At 39.7% G+C, this 19,606-nt stretch overlaps 1 protein-coding gene across 4 annotated transcripts in view; it reads left to right on the top strand.

Annotated features, from left to right (window-relative positions):
* Positions 1 to 19,606, top strand: part of MECOM (MDS1 and EVI1 complex locus) — a 484,803-nt gene that overhangs the window by 421,197 nt on the left and 44,000 nt on the right. For all 4 annotated transcript variants that reach the window (XM_019532701.1, XM_019532699.1, XM_019532700.1 and 1 more), the window contains exons 3-5: positions 1,488 to 1,622; positions 14,442 to 14,544; positions 17,148 to 17,364. In XM_019532701.1, coding sequence (XP_019388246.1) covers positions 1,488 to 1,622; positions 14,442 to 14,544; positions 17,148 to 17,364 — 455 coding nt within the window. The remainder of the gene's footprint in view (positions 1 to 1,487; positions 1,623 to 14,441; positions 14,545 to 17,147; positions 17,365 to 19,606) is intronic.

The raw sequence follows: 19,606 nt of genomic DNA, 5'->3' as shown, positions 1-19,606 counted from the left end.
CGGTGGCGCCGGGGGTGATTGCCCCGCAGCGGCGGGGACCCGGGTCTCCCTGGCCCTGGGCTGGGGAGTGCAAGCACCAGCTCCTCCTCAAAGCCTGCTCCTGGAGCCTGGTTTTTGGTGGCACCCTCCTCGCTCTTTAATTGCTTCCTGGTAAAAAAAAAAAAAAAAGGGGCTTATTCATAGTGTCTCTTTGCCTCGTGCCCTCTAGTTTGTCCCCTTGAAGTTTGTGGTGAGTTAATGATCTGAATCTGCTTCTGGATGATTACCTGAACTCTGTGTTCCACTCCTCCGGGGCAGGGGAAATGTCCCCTCCGCTGCAAGTGTTAACCTTCACATGGGCATGGAGCAAGCAGCTTTCGGCTGGCTTCGTTTAATTAATGAAGCTGGAGTCGAGTTCCACTCTATTGGTGGCATTTGATAGGAAACTTCCTTAGTTAAAAGATATACACAATGCTAGGCTTCCTAGCCATTCAGCTTGGAGGCCAAAAGTGCTCGGGGTCCTGACGTGAACACAATTTCTCTCCCCCTCTCTCTGTTTTTCAACTTCTGGGTAAAAAATCCGTTAGCATACTTGGCACGTCCTGTGCTGAAAACAGGAGAACTTTCCACGTGTAGCATTAGCTGCCTACATACACTGAGATATTGCTGAAAGCTTAGGATAGGCCAGGAATAATAGTTGCAGATAAATAATGGTAATTCAGGCATATATAAATGATGAACAATTTGTCATAATATTAGACTAGAACATCCCTTTTAACTGGTCCACAACCAGTCTCATTATATTTGCTTATTGTTGCATAATTGGAACCATTTATTGGTAGGCTGAATATTGCCATGTTTTGCATGAGTGTTTACATTGTTTTTCATTTATTTTCTTTAGTTTGGCACAAAGGATTTAGTTATTAACCAAATCCTGCAATTTGCTTCACATCAGGGGAATGATTTCAGTGTTACACAGAGGGGTGTGTGGGGAAGCATAATATTAAAATCAGATGAATAACTCTGAATCTAACCATTATTTAGTAGATCAAATTTATCCCAAATTCAGAAATGGTATCAGTAAGCTCAAAACAAATGAATTTTGAAGGGAATATACTATCCCTACAAAAAACACCACAGCCATGTTATGTATATTCATTGAAATAAATGCATTTAATTGAAAGCTATACTTTTGAATCATAAGTGTTCACTGATATGTGACCAGAAAGTCAGATTCTTACCAAACTAACATATTATCTGATAACAATGCTTTGACATCATCCTCATTATGTGTAAACATTTTTCAAGGCAGGCTTATAACAAATGTATCGTTCCTTTATTAGCATGCATGTGCGCAAACACTTGTTTTAATAGTCTGCCAAAGAAATATATTTTCTGATACACTACAGTTATGTTATGATACGTTTGCTTAGCTGGAGACCTATGATTTTAATTAGTATGGCCTGCCTGCAATGGAAAGATTTACTCTTTCATATTCTTCGTTCTAGATCTTGGATGAGTTTTGCAATGTGAAGTTCTGCATAGATGCCAGTCAACCAGATGTAGGGAACTGGCTCAAATATATCAAGTTTGCTGGATGCTACAATCAGCACAACCTTGTTGCATGTCAGACAAGTGATCAGGTATGTTGCAGATACTTTCTGCACTTTTTTTTTTTTAAATAACGATAAAGGATCAGTGGGAAAACATAACAGAAAGTCCTAGTAGATTTTGTGGCCTGTTTATTGTTATGGTAAAAAGATAAGGCACAGATGTGAAATGCAGAATAGCATAATTTTTACTAGCTAGTGCATATAATAAGAATTTCCGATTTTTTCGCTTTATTGCTCCCTTCACAAATACCTTATTTTTTTTCTTGTGCCTGATAAAAATTGGTCTTGTCTTATTTATTTATATGAAACCAGCATTTTCTGTGTGCCATGTATTTTCTAGCTCCTCTAGCAGTTCAGCTACATGGTTAAATTGCGACATTCATTTAATAAGAAATTGTAATATGAAATTAATGGGAAAAAATGTAGGTGAAGTTAAAAAAAACCCCAAATGAATTTTTGTATGTATGGCCGCAGATATGATTATACACATGCATTATGTGAATTATGTCTTCTCAGGCAATGCGATAGAATTAATAATAGTTCTGTTCTGAACTTATCTGAACTTATGGTAATTTTTTTTCTTTTAGTTTATTGCAGGATTTTAAAACATCAGTTTTTACTGGATTAAATTATTCGTTACCTTTGTACCTTGTAAAAGAAGGCTGGGGTAGGGAAAGGAAAAACAGTAAAATATTTTGTTTTGAAGCATTTTGTTGCGTTTTGGAGGAGGGGTTGTTTTTGTTTTTGAGGTGTTTAGTTTTAAATAAAGGTTTGTTTAAGTTTTCAAATTTTAAATACCACAAAGCAATGTTTCACCTGACTGAGGTTAAGTTTCGAAATATTAATTCTTTAAAGAAAAAAAGAACCCTAAAATTGCATGGGATAGCAGAGAGTGAATTCTTGTTTTATATTTAGACATTGATATCTGGAGACATAGCATTTTATTCTGTTAAACACTTGCTTAGTTTTTCACCAACTAACTGATTCATTAAATCAGGTGGACTTTAAAGATTACCTTTAGTAGATTTAATTGCCTGGAGGAAAGAATTGCAACCAGACACAAAGCTTCAAACAGAAATCATTCTTTCCAATCCAATTCCTTACATTAATAAAATGGATGTCAGGCAGTCTCCCATTTGCAGCAGCATTCTAAGATTACAGATTTGCATCAAAGGCTATAATTGATTAAAACTGGCATAAATTGCTTTCTCAGAAACTGTCATCAACTACCCTTTTCATTTTAAACTTTTACAATTCAGAGTTAAACGCATGCAAGATAGACTGAACCAACCTACTGTGATATAACTTTTATTTTTGTATGCACTAGGTGGTTCAGCTAAAGAAACAATAAAGGTCATGGGTAAACAAAAAATAAATTCTCCAAGTGAAAACGTACTTTATGCAGAAAAACAATTCTATTGATGCAGAACATTTATTTGATTGTGTCGCACAAAGGGAGACTATGTAGCTGAGTTCAAATATCAATATTTTACATTTACTAAGATGGAATAAATGTGCAAGTTTAGTAAAAGCATCATATGAATTGATAAGAGTTGCTTATTGGATTCATGTTGCTATTGTCGATCTCCCCACAAAATATCTATTGTACTGAAATATTCCAAGCCATTTGCATGCGTGCGCACGCATACATTTGGCCATTTTTTGAAGAGAAAGTTATAGAGCTTGTAAGTTTCTCTTTTTTAATGTTTACATTGCTGAGATTTGGTAATGGTGCCTGTACTGCTGCCAATAATTTCTTTCATTCACTGGAGACATTTATTTTGCACGGTATTGTGATATTCGCGATTCCATACTTTTTATAGCTTATTGTTGCAGAGCTTTGTAAATTAAAAATGGGTTGTTGCTCAAGTAGTAGACAAAACAAGCTGCCAGCAAGAGAAGATGGTTTGCTGTTCATTTGGATTTCTAGAACCACTGAACATTTATCCACACAAGATATAAATGTACTCCGGCATTTTATGAGCATAGCCTAACAAGTTAATGTGCTTTTGAATCTTAAACGGAATCACATTTCCAACAGTTAGCTCCTCCTCCTGTTTTCCTCTGGAACAGACCTGTGAAAGGTAACATAAAATATAATAGGAGACCAAACTGTGAAATTGACATTACATGGGCGAACGGGGCCATATGCAAAGATTGATGAATATAAGTCAGGGTTAAGCTTAGTGTGCATATTTGTTTGTGAGAATATACAGCATGTGGGCGTATTTATGTCAGTTTGTCTTTATAGATCTCAGACAAAAAAAAAGTGTTAAGCCAGAGAATACGTATCAGCCACTTGTATATAGACACAGATAGGTATAATAGATGCCATACAGTTAAAACAGGAGGGCCCAGTCTAGCTTTGATATGAGAAAGCTGCACTAATCACAGGGATGAAAGAGCTGACTGAAGAGGTTCTCTGGGTCTGTTGTTACTCTCTTTTCCATTAGGAATATGGCCTGCCAAATGGTGAATAAGCGCTACTCATCACATAATGAACACTCTCATTGTTTGAGATATTGTTCGCAACTAAGGCAAGGACAGAGACACTGGATCAGGAGTAATCGTTAACCTCTAATTAATTCAACTCACCTGTAAAACTCACCAGCGAACTTTACGCTCTGACTTGAACTGGTAAAAGATATTTGCCAGCGCTCTGATCTTGAGGCTGAACACAAGTTTATAGTGCTAAGTGCAAGCCTGGTTGACAGACAGGTATGAGCCCACAGCTGCTGGAGGCCGGGTTTTCAGATGAATCTCTGAACTACCTCTAACCTAGTCGCTGGACAAAGCAGAACCTTTCTCCATCAACAAAAACAGAAAGGAAAACATTTTTGTTGTTGTTCTCCAAGTTAGACTTTTTTTGCAAGATGTATCACCTCCCTCCCTCCCCACTCCCCACCATATTCTGGTTTGAGGTCAGGTTTCATCACTTTGGATCAACTTTACAAAAGGTTTAGGCTCTTTCTTATAACTGTATACATGAGCTTGGCTGAGATGAACAGCTCGATAATAGTGGGATGCAGTCAAAACATGTATGCTGGGTGCAACTCATATTTCATTTGATTGGAGGTGGAGTAGGATTTAAAGGCAGCATTTCTTTGGGTTTCAAATAAAGTTGATATAGGATTTCTTTTTGCTGTCTTCCTATTATCTCTTGTCATGCCTAATCAGTCCTAAAAGTATGTAATTTAAGCGGAACATGAATAATAAATTCCACAAATAGCACACTTTCTTCTTTTCTTTTCCCTTTCCCCCCGAATAGCCCACAATATGTACAGGATGGCAGAAAATCCTGTCACCATTATTTTACTGGAATGTATTTTTTAATTTTAAAATAAGCTTGGATACGATAGTAGCGTTTACTAACTTGTAAGAGTTAAGTTTATTATTGTTAAATGTCTATTTAGTTTGATTTTTAAAAATGAGTGTGAAAAGATTAGAAGCATTAGACTTTTTGAGAGTACTGACAGCCCAGCAAAAGCATAATTTTTTTAATGGAAATTCAGTTGAAAATAATGTAGTCACTACAATAGTGTCTTTTAAAGAGAACTATAGTATGTTCCAAGTGCACTGGCAAGCTGACATCATACTAGGACTTTTTTAAAAAACCCAGTTAGTTTTATTTGTTCTTAAAACTCCCAGTTATTATTTTACTTACTTTCCACTTACAGGCCTCTGACAGGGGAATATCTCTACATTGCTGGAGAGCTGCTTTTAGGCTGTAGAATTTCTCTTTGAGGAAGCAGCCACTGCAGATTAATTTGGTTTTATCTATTGCAGATTCCAAATAGCTCGATATTAGTTTACTGAGGTTTTTGTTTGCTGCATATTCAGAAATTAAATTTTATTATACTCAATTATAGTCCACTGGCAAAGACAGGGCAGCAGTGTCTCACTCCTAACAACTCTGAAGGGGGACCATGCCAGCGTTCTAATAGAATTACTGTGCGTTTTACCAGATCTGATCACATTTTACAGTTTTACAAACTTTCTTAATCTGCCAGCACAGCCTCATGTTTCAGATTTTAGTGCCTCTGTCCCCACTCCACACGCATTTTGCTCCACGCAGCCAGCTGGGAGAATAATACTGGCTGAATTCTCAGTCTTGTTCCTGTACCCACCTGCAAGAGTTTTGTGTCTGAAGAATGATTAAAAGAATAGTTTGATGATATGAAGTTCAGCTTTTGCCTGCGAGTCAGAAAGCCTTATTTACACAAAATTCAGTTAGGAGACAATTCTGCCTTTCTTCCTTATGCTGATTTATTCAGAAAATAAGGCCTGATCCAAAGCCCACTGAAGTTAGCAGCTGTTTTTTCATTTACTTCAGCAAGAGTTGGATCAAATGTATTGTCTCACTGACATCAACAGAACTCCTCAAGGAGGAATGACCTTCTCATTGTAAGGATGGCAAAACCTGGTCTTCTGGTGGTCTTGCCTTCCTGCAGTTAGAGTTTATGCTAGGTGTAAACTCTAGTATGGTATTTTTGCATTCATATATTATATGTAATCTATTAAAGTGAAGTCTTTTGATTCCAAGGGTTGCCTTGTCCCGACAACCAAAATCTGGAATTAAATTTCCAGAAACTTTAAGTCACTCCTGATCTCACCAATTAGGACAAGTGATAAATCTTTTATTACAGAGAGAACCTTAACAGCTAGTATTTAGCAAACACAATCAGACAAGTTCTGTCTGAACAACAAGTAATTCATTGATGAAAGATTATCTAATCACATTCATTTGCTTTGCAGAGATAAACTAGAGGATTAGAGATGTCCACAGAGAGGATACCAGGCTGTAATTCACTTAGTGACTTCTGCCAACTCTCTTGTGGTTTATACATGGCAGCTGGATACTAGAGAATAATTCTGCCATGTAGTCACGTGAGACACGCACTGTTCTGCTTTGTGATTTACTTTAGGAAGAGTTACTGCTTCCAGGAACACCCTGGTGAGATCGGTGAAGATACTGGTCGGTTCCTTTCCTGACATTGTGTCAGGACCTGCATTTGGTTTATTTCAGACATGTGGCCACTGTCACTAGCTCACAACTGCTACTAATTGGCATGCTTGTTTCCTGTTTCATCAGGGGGTGGCACAGAGTTTGAAACAGTCTCCCATCCCTGAGGATGATCCTTCCATGAGAGGGTGGAGGCACGCTGAGTGGTTGGGTATTGGGTCGGGTGCATGTTGTGTTGGTTCTGTGGGGGGCTCTAGGGGGTCCAGTAAATAGGACTGTGGACCTTTTGTGAGCCCTGAAATCACCCAGATGATAAAAAGCAAATAATGGTTAGAAAGATGCTTATTCCAGGGAGCTGGTTACAAAGTACAAAGATAGATTGTAGGGCTTTGTCATGTGAGAGGGCACCTGGAGCCAAAAATCCTGCCTGGGGAGCTCCTATCTGTTGATATTTAAGGGAGCTATTGGGGTGCAACACATTCTGGCTGTTGGCTTGGCAATGAAGTTGGTGGGAAGCAGTCCCAATTCTTGTCCACTCCTTTTGGGGCATTGAAGGACCCCAGGAAGCAGGGAGAGAACATGTAGCATCTGAGAGAAGGGGCTGCGGAAGGTGTGTGCATGTGAAAGGTTTCATCCTCACCTCATAACTCTTGTAAGGGACAGATAGAGTTATTGTGGGATTTTGTTCATATTTTATAACAGCCTGATTCAAAGCACAGTAAGGTCAGTGGAAAGACTTCTGTTCGCCGTACCCACACGAAGTTCCAGTTTGCTTGCCTGCATGTGGCAGGAAGAATCTGGCTCATACATTGTGAACCAGTTGTCCAGCTGCCTGGGTTGTTCTTCTCATGCTCTAAAATTTAATTTTTGTTTTCTGGACTATTTTTTTTGTGAATGTTTAATTATGGTTTTCATCCAGCTATTTATTCATTTATACTTCTCATTTTCTGATGGGCTTAAATCACTATTTTATTTGAGTTCTTTTGATGTAAAAATTAGTATTAGTTTTGGACATTTAATTTGTTTTGCTTTTCAGGCAAGTTTCACTTTTATTCAGAAGTAACATTTTACTATTCAAAGATGAATGCCAATTGGCACAGCTTGCACATTCTCTAAACACTTGCTTGCCTAACATGAATTCAGACCTATTCCCAGACTGGCACATAGCTTCCTTCAGTGACAAGGTGAGGGTAGCATACCCCTTTGCCTTCCACACTGTAACTCTTGGAGGGTTTCATTCAGTCACGATTCCCTACAAACAACCCCCGCTGAAGTCAGTTGGAATAAGGACATCATGGTCGATGTCTAACTCTTCTGTTAATTTGTGTATGTCCAGCAATCTCAGCTCAGCTCATTCTTCATACCTAGTGAACAGTTTATGATGTGCTACTGATGTCCACTGAACATTTTGGCCTGAATAATATGAATGCACTCCTCCACCCCTGATTGGGGAGGGGAGCTGTTTTTAGCATAATCTCAAGTGAAAGGTGGATATTTTAAAATGCTTTATTGCTTTGCAGAGGTGAGAGTCGCTTTGTGCCCTGGAAAGGGTTGTCCTCTGCACCATTCTAATCAAATGCCTGAGGCAGTTACTGCCAAAACTAAAACCACAACCTTTTACCTGCAATTTATGTTGTCCACATTTTCATCTTATAGGTACTCATGCTTCCTGTGCATTTTCCCCTGTTGTTCTCGGGCTAGGGAGATAATACATTCCATTTAGTGTAGCACTTCTGTACTAAAGCAGCAACACCGGGTTCTGTGCAGGAGGCTAATGGACCTTATAAGGCTTTCATTAGGGATACCAATGTGCTTAACATTTTTCATATTCTGTTTCTTTTCACCATCTTTTTCATAGTTGGCTTCTGCAGCAGCTGAAGTCAATTTAATCTTTTCATTTGCCCACTGGGGTATGGAACATGTAAATAGTCATCTCCCTCCTCCTGAAGCTATAAGTTAAAAGCAATAATCGTGGTGTGTAAGTATAAATAGCACTGACTGTCCACTCCTAAATCAAAATAACATCCCTCGTCTTCTTCCAAACTGAATTGCCCAAAAAACACAGAGGCGTCTGCAGTATTTTCCAGTATATTTTCCATGTTTTTTGCATGCACAAGAATAAAAGGTTTAGTCAAATGCAACATAATATAGCTTCTCTTCAGTACTGAAGGTGACAGATGTGTTCATATCAACTGTTGACTTATTTCAGATATGTAAACCAGAGTGTCTCTTTTTCCCCCGAACCAGTATCATTCTGTTAAAAATTTTTCTGAGTGGCTGAATGGCAGATTGAATGGTGCAATAGTAAATAAAGACTCCAAACAAAGTGGTATAGGTTCCACTGGGGGCAGGCAGAGATCGACAGTGAACTTCAAAGGGACTGGGCGGCAGTAGCCTGAACTAGTTGTCTCTCCCCAGCATTCACAGGGAGTGCATTTTCTCTATTATTTCAATTATTACAACTTCCTGGATAGGTTGAAGGTCATTCATAATTCACGCTTCTGTCATCCTTACACATGCCAAATGCAGTCTATTAAGCATAAATAAAATTTTGAGTGCTTGACCAGGAAAAGTAAACGGGGATTCATAACAATGAGGCCTTATTCATCCATTTAAAAGTTATTTGTGTGGGTTCCTTTCTTCCCGGCCCCTGACTTCTCCCCTGTACTGCTTTGCAGTTTGGGGACTTTCATTTCATTTTCCCTAACATAAGCCTATTATTGTAAATTTACTCAGAACAAACGAGAGCTTTGTGCCGCCATCAACCTGAGATTGAGCACCCCACACTTTGAAAGTGGATCAGAATTTTGCTCCCCGCTAGGTAACAGCCTGAACCACAACCGCAGCACCACTGGTCCTGAGGTATTTGACATCAGGATTGGGACTTTGCAGTTTGGGCCTATCCCTGCACTATATAAGTCCTGACCCTACTGTCAGTAAGGCTGACTGCTGTGCGGTTTCATTATAAACTGTCGGCATTGTTAGATGATAGCAAAGTGAGTTTGATAATGGAAGGGATGAAATCCCTGAAGTCAGTGAAGCCAAAACTCCTGCTAACTTCAGTGGAGTCCGGATTGTGTCTAAGATGTTTTAAGTCTGCTAGGACAAAAATCTATACACTCTGTTGAAATAAAAGAGCTAATGTTACAAGTGCAGTCTGCTATTGGCTTTAAAATAAGGGAGAACCAGTACAAAACAGATATGGTCTGAAAGTAATTTATGATCTATCAGTTTTCCTTTCACAGGGCTCTTGGCTCCTCATACCCTCTGTCAAAGCTAGTCTTCTGCTGTTTAAAAAACTTCAAGCCAACATGTTTCATTTGTCCTGGGCAGGGACACATTTTTAACTCTTGATCAGGCAGGACAATTACAATTGGTGGAATGAAAAAAAAAAGGCTTCTAAAATGAAGAGACTTACAAAAATGTATCTACATGAAATAGTAGGAATGTCTATTAAAAACATACGAAGGTTATCAGCACTGTTGTTTTTTCAGGATTCAGTATATGCTATTTGAAATCTCGTTAGGATGCAATTTGGCATATCAATTGATAGGCTAGACGGAAGTATTTTTGTATGTGTTGAAATAAAAGAAAAAAAATACCCCTGCAGTTTTCATCTGCATCGCAATGTCATTCAGACCCTTTGCAGGGCTTCAGTTTACAAGTGCAAGATTTTCTTTTTTAAATCTAAACCAACTTAACTTAAAAATATAGGTCTGCCAATATAATTAGCAGTTTCCTACATCCCTTCTCTTCTTACAACTCTGACTGAAATCAGGAAAGCTCTGAGTGCAGAGAAGCAGGACAGATCATTTCTGAAAGGGGACTTAATCCGCTGCTGGTAATTCAGTTTATTTTTGAAATGCCAAAGCGGTCAACCTAGACAATTAGTGACAGAACACACATTAGTTCAGCATTGCCGTAAAGGAAACCTATCATAACAATGGTTGTTACAAGGAAAGATGATGCATCACAACACATTTCAATGCAAACAAGACTGCCATTTATATGCATATGAGGGCCATGTGTCCTCAGTTTTCAACAATGGGTGAAAAGGTTGGTTGAAATAACTTCCACTGTACGGCCTGAACAAAGTGGGGGGAAAAATTAATGAACACCACACTACAGCTTTTGTTTGTTCCTTGGTATTGATATATCAGTGAGCTCAAAAGAGCAGCTGAGTTTACATACCATAACATGAAACCAAACAGTATCAAGGTAAAATGAGGGCAAATCTGTGCTGCCCTGGAGAGGGCTCTAGCAGGATTTCGGCTTTCATGCTGCCATCCCTCTACAAGCTCCTCTGTGTATAGGGGGTGTGAATGGGCTGCCTCATACTTTGGGGTCCAGCAGTGTAGGCCAGTACAGAGGGATCAAAGTCATGATCTGCCCCCTCCCTGTTTCATAGTAGCTTGCATGGATTGACTTTGGTGGACTTTGGATCAGGCCCAGAAAGAGCTTGGCTCTAACTGCATAGGGAGTGCAGTTAGAGCTAAGGCTCCTATTCCTTCTATCCTAGCTTCTCCAGGACCAGGGGCAATCTGACCTGGTGTATCTCTAGCGCAGGACATACTGAAAGCCTGTGTGTTTCAGCAGAACTCCTATAGCACTTCTGCCAAATGCCACTTGATAGACCCAGCTGCTTTATCAAAGACTTAGGCAATATTTCAGTAATCGGTTCTTGACGACATCCAAAATGCAGCGGTGATAGAGCCAGTCTTTGAGGCGTTGTACCAAACATTAGCTATATAGCTTGTGATCCTACCATTCTAAATGTGTAAAGCACAACAGAGCCCACCCTGCACCCCTTGCAGCCATGGGACTTTTTTGTTCAAGGCAAAGGAAATCACATAAAGAAAAACTACAGAGAACCTGCAGCTATTTCACAAGGTAGTATGCCATTCGCTCATCATTTCAGCGTTTAGTAAGTCAGCAACTCAGTCTCATCTTGGGCTGATCGGTCTATAACTTACTATTACTTTTCAAGGGCGTGGACGCTGTTTCACTTCTGGGGCAAAAAAGTGTTGGGGTGCGGGGAGTGTTAGATTTAAATGGATTTGTCTTAAGAAGTGGGGGAAAAAGTGTTGCTTAGAACAATTATTCAGTGGAGGCAACACTGGTATCATATTTATTTGTGGGAGTTAAAAGCTGGCTTTGTTTAAACACATTTCAGTCTTGGATCAAATGAGCTGGGCTGCTCCCAACCTAGTCTCTTGTGCACTGCGATCCACATAAGAAAGCTCCTGCATCATTTATCACCATTGGCAGTATTTGCTCAAGAAACAACACAACTTGGGGATCAGTTTTGAGGTACGTTAGCGTAGCTGTGCAGGGAGGCACACACAGAACTGGTCTGCCGCCCCATTGCCCCCGTCAGACGCTGGACTCTCAGGAGCGATAAACATTCATTTAAAATGGAGAAAGAACTCAGTGAAGTTAAAAATCACCTAGGCCTCTGCTTCACTGTGCCATTCAGGAATTGTTAGACCACCTTTTTCGCTTCTGGCAGTGATTACTTACAGTATCACCACAACAGTTGCCATGTATTTTCTCTGAAGTTATGACACTGTCCACATGTAAATTAGGCTTCTTTAATGACCACTGCAATATTATTTTATGCATATCATAAAAGGAGTATTTTTTTAATCTAGAACTTTGTCACCCTATTATTTTGAACGTGCTACTTGGCTTTTGGCTTAATTTAGGGAAGAAACAAGATTAAAACTGAGGAAAATAGCAAGCAAAATGAAAGCTCTGGTTTTATACCAGACCAGTGTAATTTTGTTGACTTCATGAGGGTGCTTCTGAGTTATACAAAATCAGGCCAAAACAGCCTATGATCTTGCAGGACTTAGTTGAAATCCTTTTTGAAGCCTACATTCCCCAGAAAAGATGATTGCAAGATTTCACTGGAAGTTCTTATATGTCACAATTCAAATGTCAACATGGTGTTGGAAAGGAAGCTAATAAGTTAAACCTTTGAGAGCTGCCAAAAAAGAGGTGTTTCAAATTGCTGAGAGAAGTCCATTGTTTTGTACAGGGAACTAGAATTCCAGAGTGAAACATGCTACTTGTAAACATTTATCTAAAGTGTAAAAGAAAAGAAAACCAAATCAGAACAAGAAAACCCAAGTGACGGTTTGACCAGAGTAACTCTTAGCACGGAGGAAAGGGGAGTTGTAATCTTGACAGATTGGGAGTACGAGCTCCTACTCTTGGCTTTTACTGGGAAAATGCACAGCAAACAGTAGGCTGTAATGTGTGTACATTATGACATGTGTTTTCCTTAGAGCCCTTTTGTGTCTTGGGAGAGTGGGATGACCTCAGCGTCTCTGACAAAAACGCTTGAGTCCCGTTTATGCTTCTCCTGTTTATTGCAACATAACTGCTGTTTGCAGACTTCAGGTGGTGGAGCTGCTGTTGTCAAAGCAAACTACCGAACTATACGAATAAAGGAGGAGCAGAGGAAGAAAAGAAAAATCAGAGGGAATGCTCTTCATTACGTTATTTTTAGATATTTAGCACATATCTGTGGTCAAGGCCACTTAGGAAAAAATATACAATTGGGTTTTAGGGCCACCTTCTGGAGGAAATGGATAACTGCATGCATGCTAAATCCCGTATTTGTGTAATTGCAACATGTCCCTGTAGAAAAAAATGCATTTCATCTGGCTCATTACAAGCAGATTCGTTTGGTTATTAAGTGAATGAAGCTAACGCTTGCCCTCCTCTCAACACTGTGAAGTGAGTTCAGAGAGCGAGTAGTTTTAGGAGCAGGGATTTTAAAACTAGGCTAGCTCAAGATAAGATATTTACCTCCTTGCCAGCCTCACAAAGTCTCATTTTCAAGTGCTTGGGCTTAACAAAGTCCTGGTGAGTTACTGGTTTTTATTTGAGTTACTTCAGAATGATGCATCATGCATCACCTCATTTCTTAGTGTTCTGCACCTTTCCTGCAGAAGCAAGACAGTCCAGACAGTGTTCATTTCTCATCAAGTCCCAACAACTGAGTCCTTGTAGAGCCTCATTTTCACAGAGAAGTTTCCTCCAGGATATCCCAAACTAGGTGGGTAGGCAGCCATGTTAGATCCTGTGCACTAAATTGCTTTTCCTCTTTATTTTCGCCTGATAATCACAGAGCCCAACTGTCAGATGTTGTAAGGTTTTCCTGTAGCAGTGACATCTAACTTTATGGCAGCCTTCACAGGTTTATCACCAGCTGCATATGCTACTTTGGCTGTTGGTGGGCTTCTTGGGCGGCTTTCTCATCCTAGGTACATTTTTCCTTTGATTCATATTGGAAACACAGAGATAATCTGCATAACACTGGTCTGCACCAGTTTCTTAAAACATGCCATTGCAGGATCTCTCTCTTGATTAGAAACGGCATTGCCTGAAGTTCACGCGCTAGCCTGGATTATCCTTTTGCACTTGTTCTCAACTGTTGCAACTTCAGTGACGTCATCAGACCTTGTGTGTATAATTAAGACATAGGTTTGAGAAGGCTGCATTATGGTCTACTCATAGCTTATTGACAGACCATCTGGGAATTTGATTTATTGATGATTTACAGGTACAGAGTGTATTTATTAGAAGAAGTATGAACTAAGAGCAGCATTCACAGCCCTCTGCTCACCATCCTGTAGCTCATTTTTCTCAGCATACTTTATTGGAAGTAGTATCTTTTCATCTCAGATACCAGAGAATAAATGGCCTGGGGCCAGATCCTCCCTGAGGATAAACTGGCATCATTCTAGTGACTTGTTGAATTTTTCCCATTTGGACTAGCAGAGGATCTCTCTGGATATTTAAGTCTGGCAGTGCCCACCAGCTTTGGTTTTGTACTATTGTTTCTTCTGGTATTGACTCTGATTCTGTTTTTTCAGATATTCTACAGAGTTGTAGCAGACATTGAACCAGGAGAGGAGCTGTTACTGTTCATGAAGAGTGAAGATTATTCACATGACACAATGGCTCCTGATATTCATGGTTAGCAACTTTTTACTGCAGATTATTTAGTTTGATCCAAAATGACCACTGAAGTTACATGTGTTGAACATGTTTCTTTTCTCTCGCTCTGGTGGAGCCCTCTTGAACTCAATGAGATAGCTAATTAAAGGAAATCTGAGCCATAAGAAATGTTATCTAATCTCCTTACTTATTTAATTCTCTGCAACTCCTAAAGTAGCACTGCATAGTTTTTAACATTGAAACCTGACAACATTGAACATACCATTGAACATTATTAACACTGAAGATATTAATCTCTCAAAGTTTTTTACTTTGTCTGTGGCAAAGATAATGTTCTTATTGTTACTGGCACTTAACTGCTAGCTTTTCTACCTTTAAATATTTTCAAGGCTAGATATGAAGAGACCCTACAATACATTATGAAAAAATAAGTGTGAATACATCACGGTCTGAAATCATATATAGAGGATTTTCTGCCATATATAAACTTCTGGAGTACATGATTCTCCTTATTGTGAATTGTTTCCTGAGAGTGGCTAAAGCACCTGGTCTACAAACTTTTTAAAGGTGTTGTGCTGCTCTGGAGAGCGACTGCAGAAATGACATCGTGGAGTTGCGTATTTATTGTCTCTCAATCACATCGGCTCCAACTTGCTTCATTTACAAGCTATTTATACCCTCTCTTTTTGCCACAGTCACAACTTTGCAACCCTGCTGTGTTCAGGTTCTACGGTCACTTATTACACTAAGAGTCCGGCCTCATCTTCTGTAATTGGGGCTGGACAGGTGTACTGACAGCAGAATTAAGCTTTGCAACTTGAATGTAGTAAATAACTTTGTGAATGATGTACAAGGAGGAATAGAGTGCTGCTCATTATGTCTTAGCTGTGTTGGCTCTGCAGGGCTAACAGAGCCCTTTTTCACTTGGCTAAGCTGCTCTTACCCTATTCACAATCAAAGTGCAAATCTAATGATTTAGAAGGTGCCTTTTCTAAAACCATTGCTTTTCAGAATAAAACTACTTCTTAACTCACTTGTTAATTATTTACTCTAAGTACCCATATACTGTAACTAAAACGCTTAAGTAGTCTCCACATCCTGCACATTATAGGGCCTCCAGGAGTGCTTAAATGTATTATAAAGGAAATAGTTTTATCCTGCTTTTTGCACTGTGAAGAGCTGTATGGACATTACAACTGAGGCTCAGAGCAGGGGTGCACCTGCTATTTAACTATGGGGTGAAGGCTTAGCCAGGTTGGACTGAAGCCTGTGGGCAGGTACACTAGTTCTTGTACAGATCCTTAAACACTGATGTTATTTTATACTGGCTTCCCCAAAGAAGTGGGAGAAAGCGAATTCCATATTGACATAATCCTTACTACCTCCAAAACTGCTGAAGAAATTTCTCCCCCTGTTCAATTAAAAAACCGGCAAGGCTGTTCTGTTCTGTTCTGTTCTGCGGTAGCTTTGTCAAGTCAGTGCTCAAAATGTCAGCGTTTTACAGTGTAGCATTTTCCATGGGTTTCCATGTGGTTAGAGTATTATTGTATAAACTGCCCCTTTGAAATACTCTGAACCTGCACACAAATACACGTCCTCCAAATCTGAGCATACTCATTTTTCATTTGGCTAATTTATACGTAGCAGTAGCCTGCTTCTCACTTAGCCCAAACTGTTGGTGGGTCCCATGGGAGTTTTACTTGGATAGGAACCACAGAATCAGATGCTTATAAGGCATTTTCTTTGAGTTTCCTAAACTTTCTTTCTGCAAAGTGTTTAACTGTATGCATAACACTAAGCCAGGAAGTATACAGCGACTTCAGGCAGGCTACTCCTGTGCATAATAAGTGCCATGGTGAATCAGAACTCACATACCTATTACATCTGTGGTATTGACAGGACTGAAATAAAATTAGGACATGTGAACTGTTTTAAAGACAGTGTTCAAATTACCAAATTCTGTGTGAAGGATCTTGCTTCCCAAGTTGATAGTTTAGGTGATGAGACTATGGAGTATTATTAGTTTCATGGGTGAAGCAACTCAAGAGTGATCATGCTCATTTGCTTTACTGTGACCCTATTCATATTGAAATCAATGGTATTACTGTGACCCCATTCACATTGAAATCCATGGTATAACTCCCACGAGTTAAGGTGACTAAGACCATATTGTTAAACAGAGGCTGGGAGGAAAAATTCCTGCTTGAAATGTTAAAAGTCTTTAAAACCTCCCAAACTATCTTCAAGGGCAGTTTTGATGAGGTGTTTGTGCCTGAGTTAGTTGATACCACACTCCAAGAATGCCCACCTCTGCCTAGTCCTACATTTCAATACTGGTATAGCTCCCATCGTAATAGTTGAGCACACTGGCTAGTGTCCTTTTTAAATCTTAGGATCAGACATCAGTAAAAATAAAAATCCTTATAAGATCATACTGCACTATTGGAAAATTAGAGCATCATTTGTCCTAGTTTTTTCTCAGGTTCTTCCTTTTTCTCTGAATAGCCGTTTCTTTTACTGCACTGTGGAGGGACTATTGAGCAATAGGACTTATCAATATGTCTGAGGACGTATATTACTGTAACATGTCTCCTACAACCTATAACCAAATTGCCTTCCAGAGGAGCGTCAGTATCGTTGTGAGGATTGTGATCAGCTGTTTGAGTCCAAGGCAGAACTAGTAGACCATCAGAAATTCCCATGCAGCACACCTCACTCAGCGTTTTCTATGGTGGAAGAGGACTTTCAGAAAAAGCTTGACAATGAGAATGACCTCCGGGACATGCATGAAATCCAAGAATGTAAAGAGTGTGATCAAGTGTTTCCAGACTTACAAAGGTAGGAATAGCCACTTGAAATCCTACACTTATTGCAGCCCCAGTTCTGCAGTGACTCCAGTAGGATTGCACAGGGTATAAGTGCTGAATCTGACTCCATAGAATTATAAAACAAAATAAATATGAAAAAAGAATCAGATTTTTGTGTTCTTTTGTGGCTTAGGTCTGACTGATCAGAAAGTTACTTATGTTACCATTATTATGTGTCAGCCATGCAGAGACTGAGATCCTATCTTGCACCCTTTACCTGGGAGAAAAGTGGGCCCTGAATTTGGGCAGGTCCTCAGCCGTGTGAATTGGTATAGCACCATTAAAATGGTGATTCACATAAGCCCTGGACTTTGCCTCGTTATTTGCCTGGACTGGGCAGAATGGTGTAGTGCTCAGCGCTGACACCAGGGTTCTCTGCCTGAGTTAGAAGTGTTAGACAAAATTTAGTGAGTCCGAACTTGCTGTTGTACATCTGGTACGCTCTAAAACATTACATAGAGAACAAATCACTTTACAGCAACACAAAGCTGCAAGTGATCCAAGAAACCCTTGAAATAAGCTACTGGCAGTTATCCTTCATCCAATGACAAAAAAACCCCCAATGGCTGTGGCTTAAATGAGAAAAGGGTTAGCCTGTGGACCCAGTTCAATATTTTCACTTCAACCAATTTAGAGTTTAAAAGCAACAACATTATGGTATATTCCAAATAACAAAGAGTAGAGACAATTTACTGTGATGCAGGGAAAGCAGCACTTTCGCCCAGCATGTTGGTCCCACTTCTGAAAAATGTTGGGCACCCTTAATTCCATTAGCAGTCACTGGTGCTGAAGTATCAGCATTTGTAGGGTTTGCCCCCTCTCTCTCAACTGTTGTAGATATAAACATATGTGCCTCTTGAAAATGTGTATTTGTAAGGCCATAAATATTTAGTACAAATATTACATGGGGAAAATTATTTGCACATTTCCTGTCACTGTAATTTGCTGCGGCTACTTAAAATAATGTACTGCAGGACAGAGTACATTGGAACGCCGCAAATTATTTCAAGGTCTGGAGAATGATCAGTAACTCCTGCAACAGCCTCCTCAAAACTGCACCTCTGTGTGTCTGCTCTTGATACTCAGTGCATACATGTCAGAAGAGAAAGTTGGCTTCAGCTACTGACGTTCAATTATAAAGCCAATGCTTCTGAATAACAAAATCATGGACCAGATCCTCAGCTAGGGAAATCAGTGCAGCTCTTTTAAGGACAGAACCAGGAGAAGACACGGACTCACATCTTTTCCTTTTGCCCAGACTCTGAACTGTCACTGCATCCAGCCTTTTTGTCTCTACCATGCAGAAAGAATGACATTGATCATTCACTGGTAGCAAGAAGCAGCAGCAGGTTTGGTTGTGCTGTTTACAGTCAGTTGCACTTTAACATTTACTCCTTTCCATTTTTATCTCTGGGGCTTTAAACAGACATTACCAAATGAAGCAGATAATTTTCAGGCTGCATCTCAGCACAGCTGATCTTCATCGTTGGGTGAAACAGACATTGTCCATCGTCCCCACAAGTCAGGCCTCTGCCACTCCCGGGACTTCAGGGTCCCAATCCCATGTGACAACACTTGGGGCATGCCTCTGCAAGTGGGGAAACCTGTGCCCCATATTAGAGAGATTACAGATCCTTCATCAGTTTATATATCTCCGCACAAAGAACATGCATATTTAATTAACTAGATCTGATACAGACAATGTTTCCATTGACCTGGAGTGCTGACAACGAGAGTCTTGCAGTTACATGCGCCGTAGGAATGATCACTTCAGGCCTGATTTTGCAAGTTGCAGTTTCCTCTCAGGAGTGTTGAGTGTCCGCTATAGGTGCTCAGGATTATGCAGGAGATGCTCATCACCTCATATGACTTTGTTCTTATGCTCCTACAAAATTAATGATGTCACCCTGAAAATGAAAAATAGCCCTATATTGTTCCATATACACCAGTTCATGCCCAGTCACAGTGTATTTGCATATATATACAGCTTCATTCACTGGGTAATATTAAGCAGAATTTGGCCCCAGTTCACATAATTTTCAGTGTAAGCAACTGAGTCAAAGTAAATGATGGATCTTGGTAAGGTCAATAAGCTTGCAACAGTGAAACTAGAAACAGGGTTCCAGTGTTTCTGCATGTAGTGAATTATCTTTGCTACATCTGAATTTAAGGACAATATCTAATGTATGGGAGCCCTTGAACAAATGTAAATG

This window comes from Crocodylus porosus, unplaced genomic scaffold (genome assembly GCF_001723895.1).
Source record: "Crocodylus porosus isolate Cpor-Errol unplaced genomic scaffold, CroPor_comp1, whole genome shotgun sequence".
Taxonomy (NCBI): Eukaryota; Metazoa; Chordata; order Crocodylia; family Crocodylidae; genus Crocodylus; species Crocodylus porosus.
The sequence above is the reverse complement of the archived record's forward strand: the minus strand, read 5'-3'. Positions and strand labels throughout refer to the sequence as shown.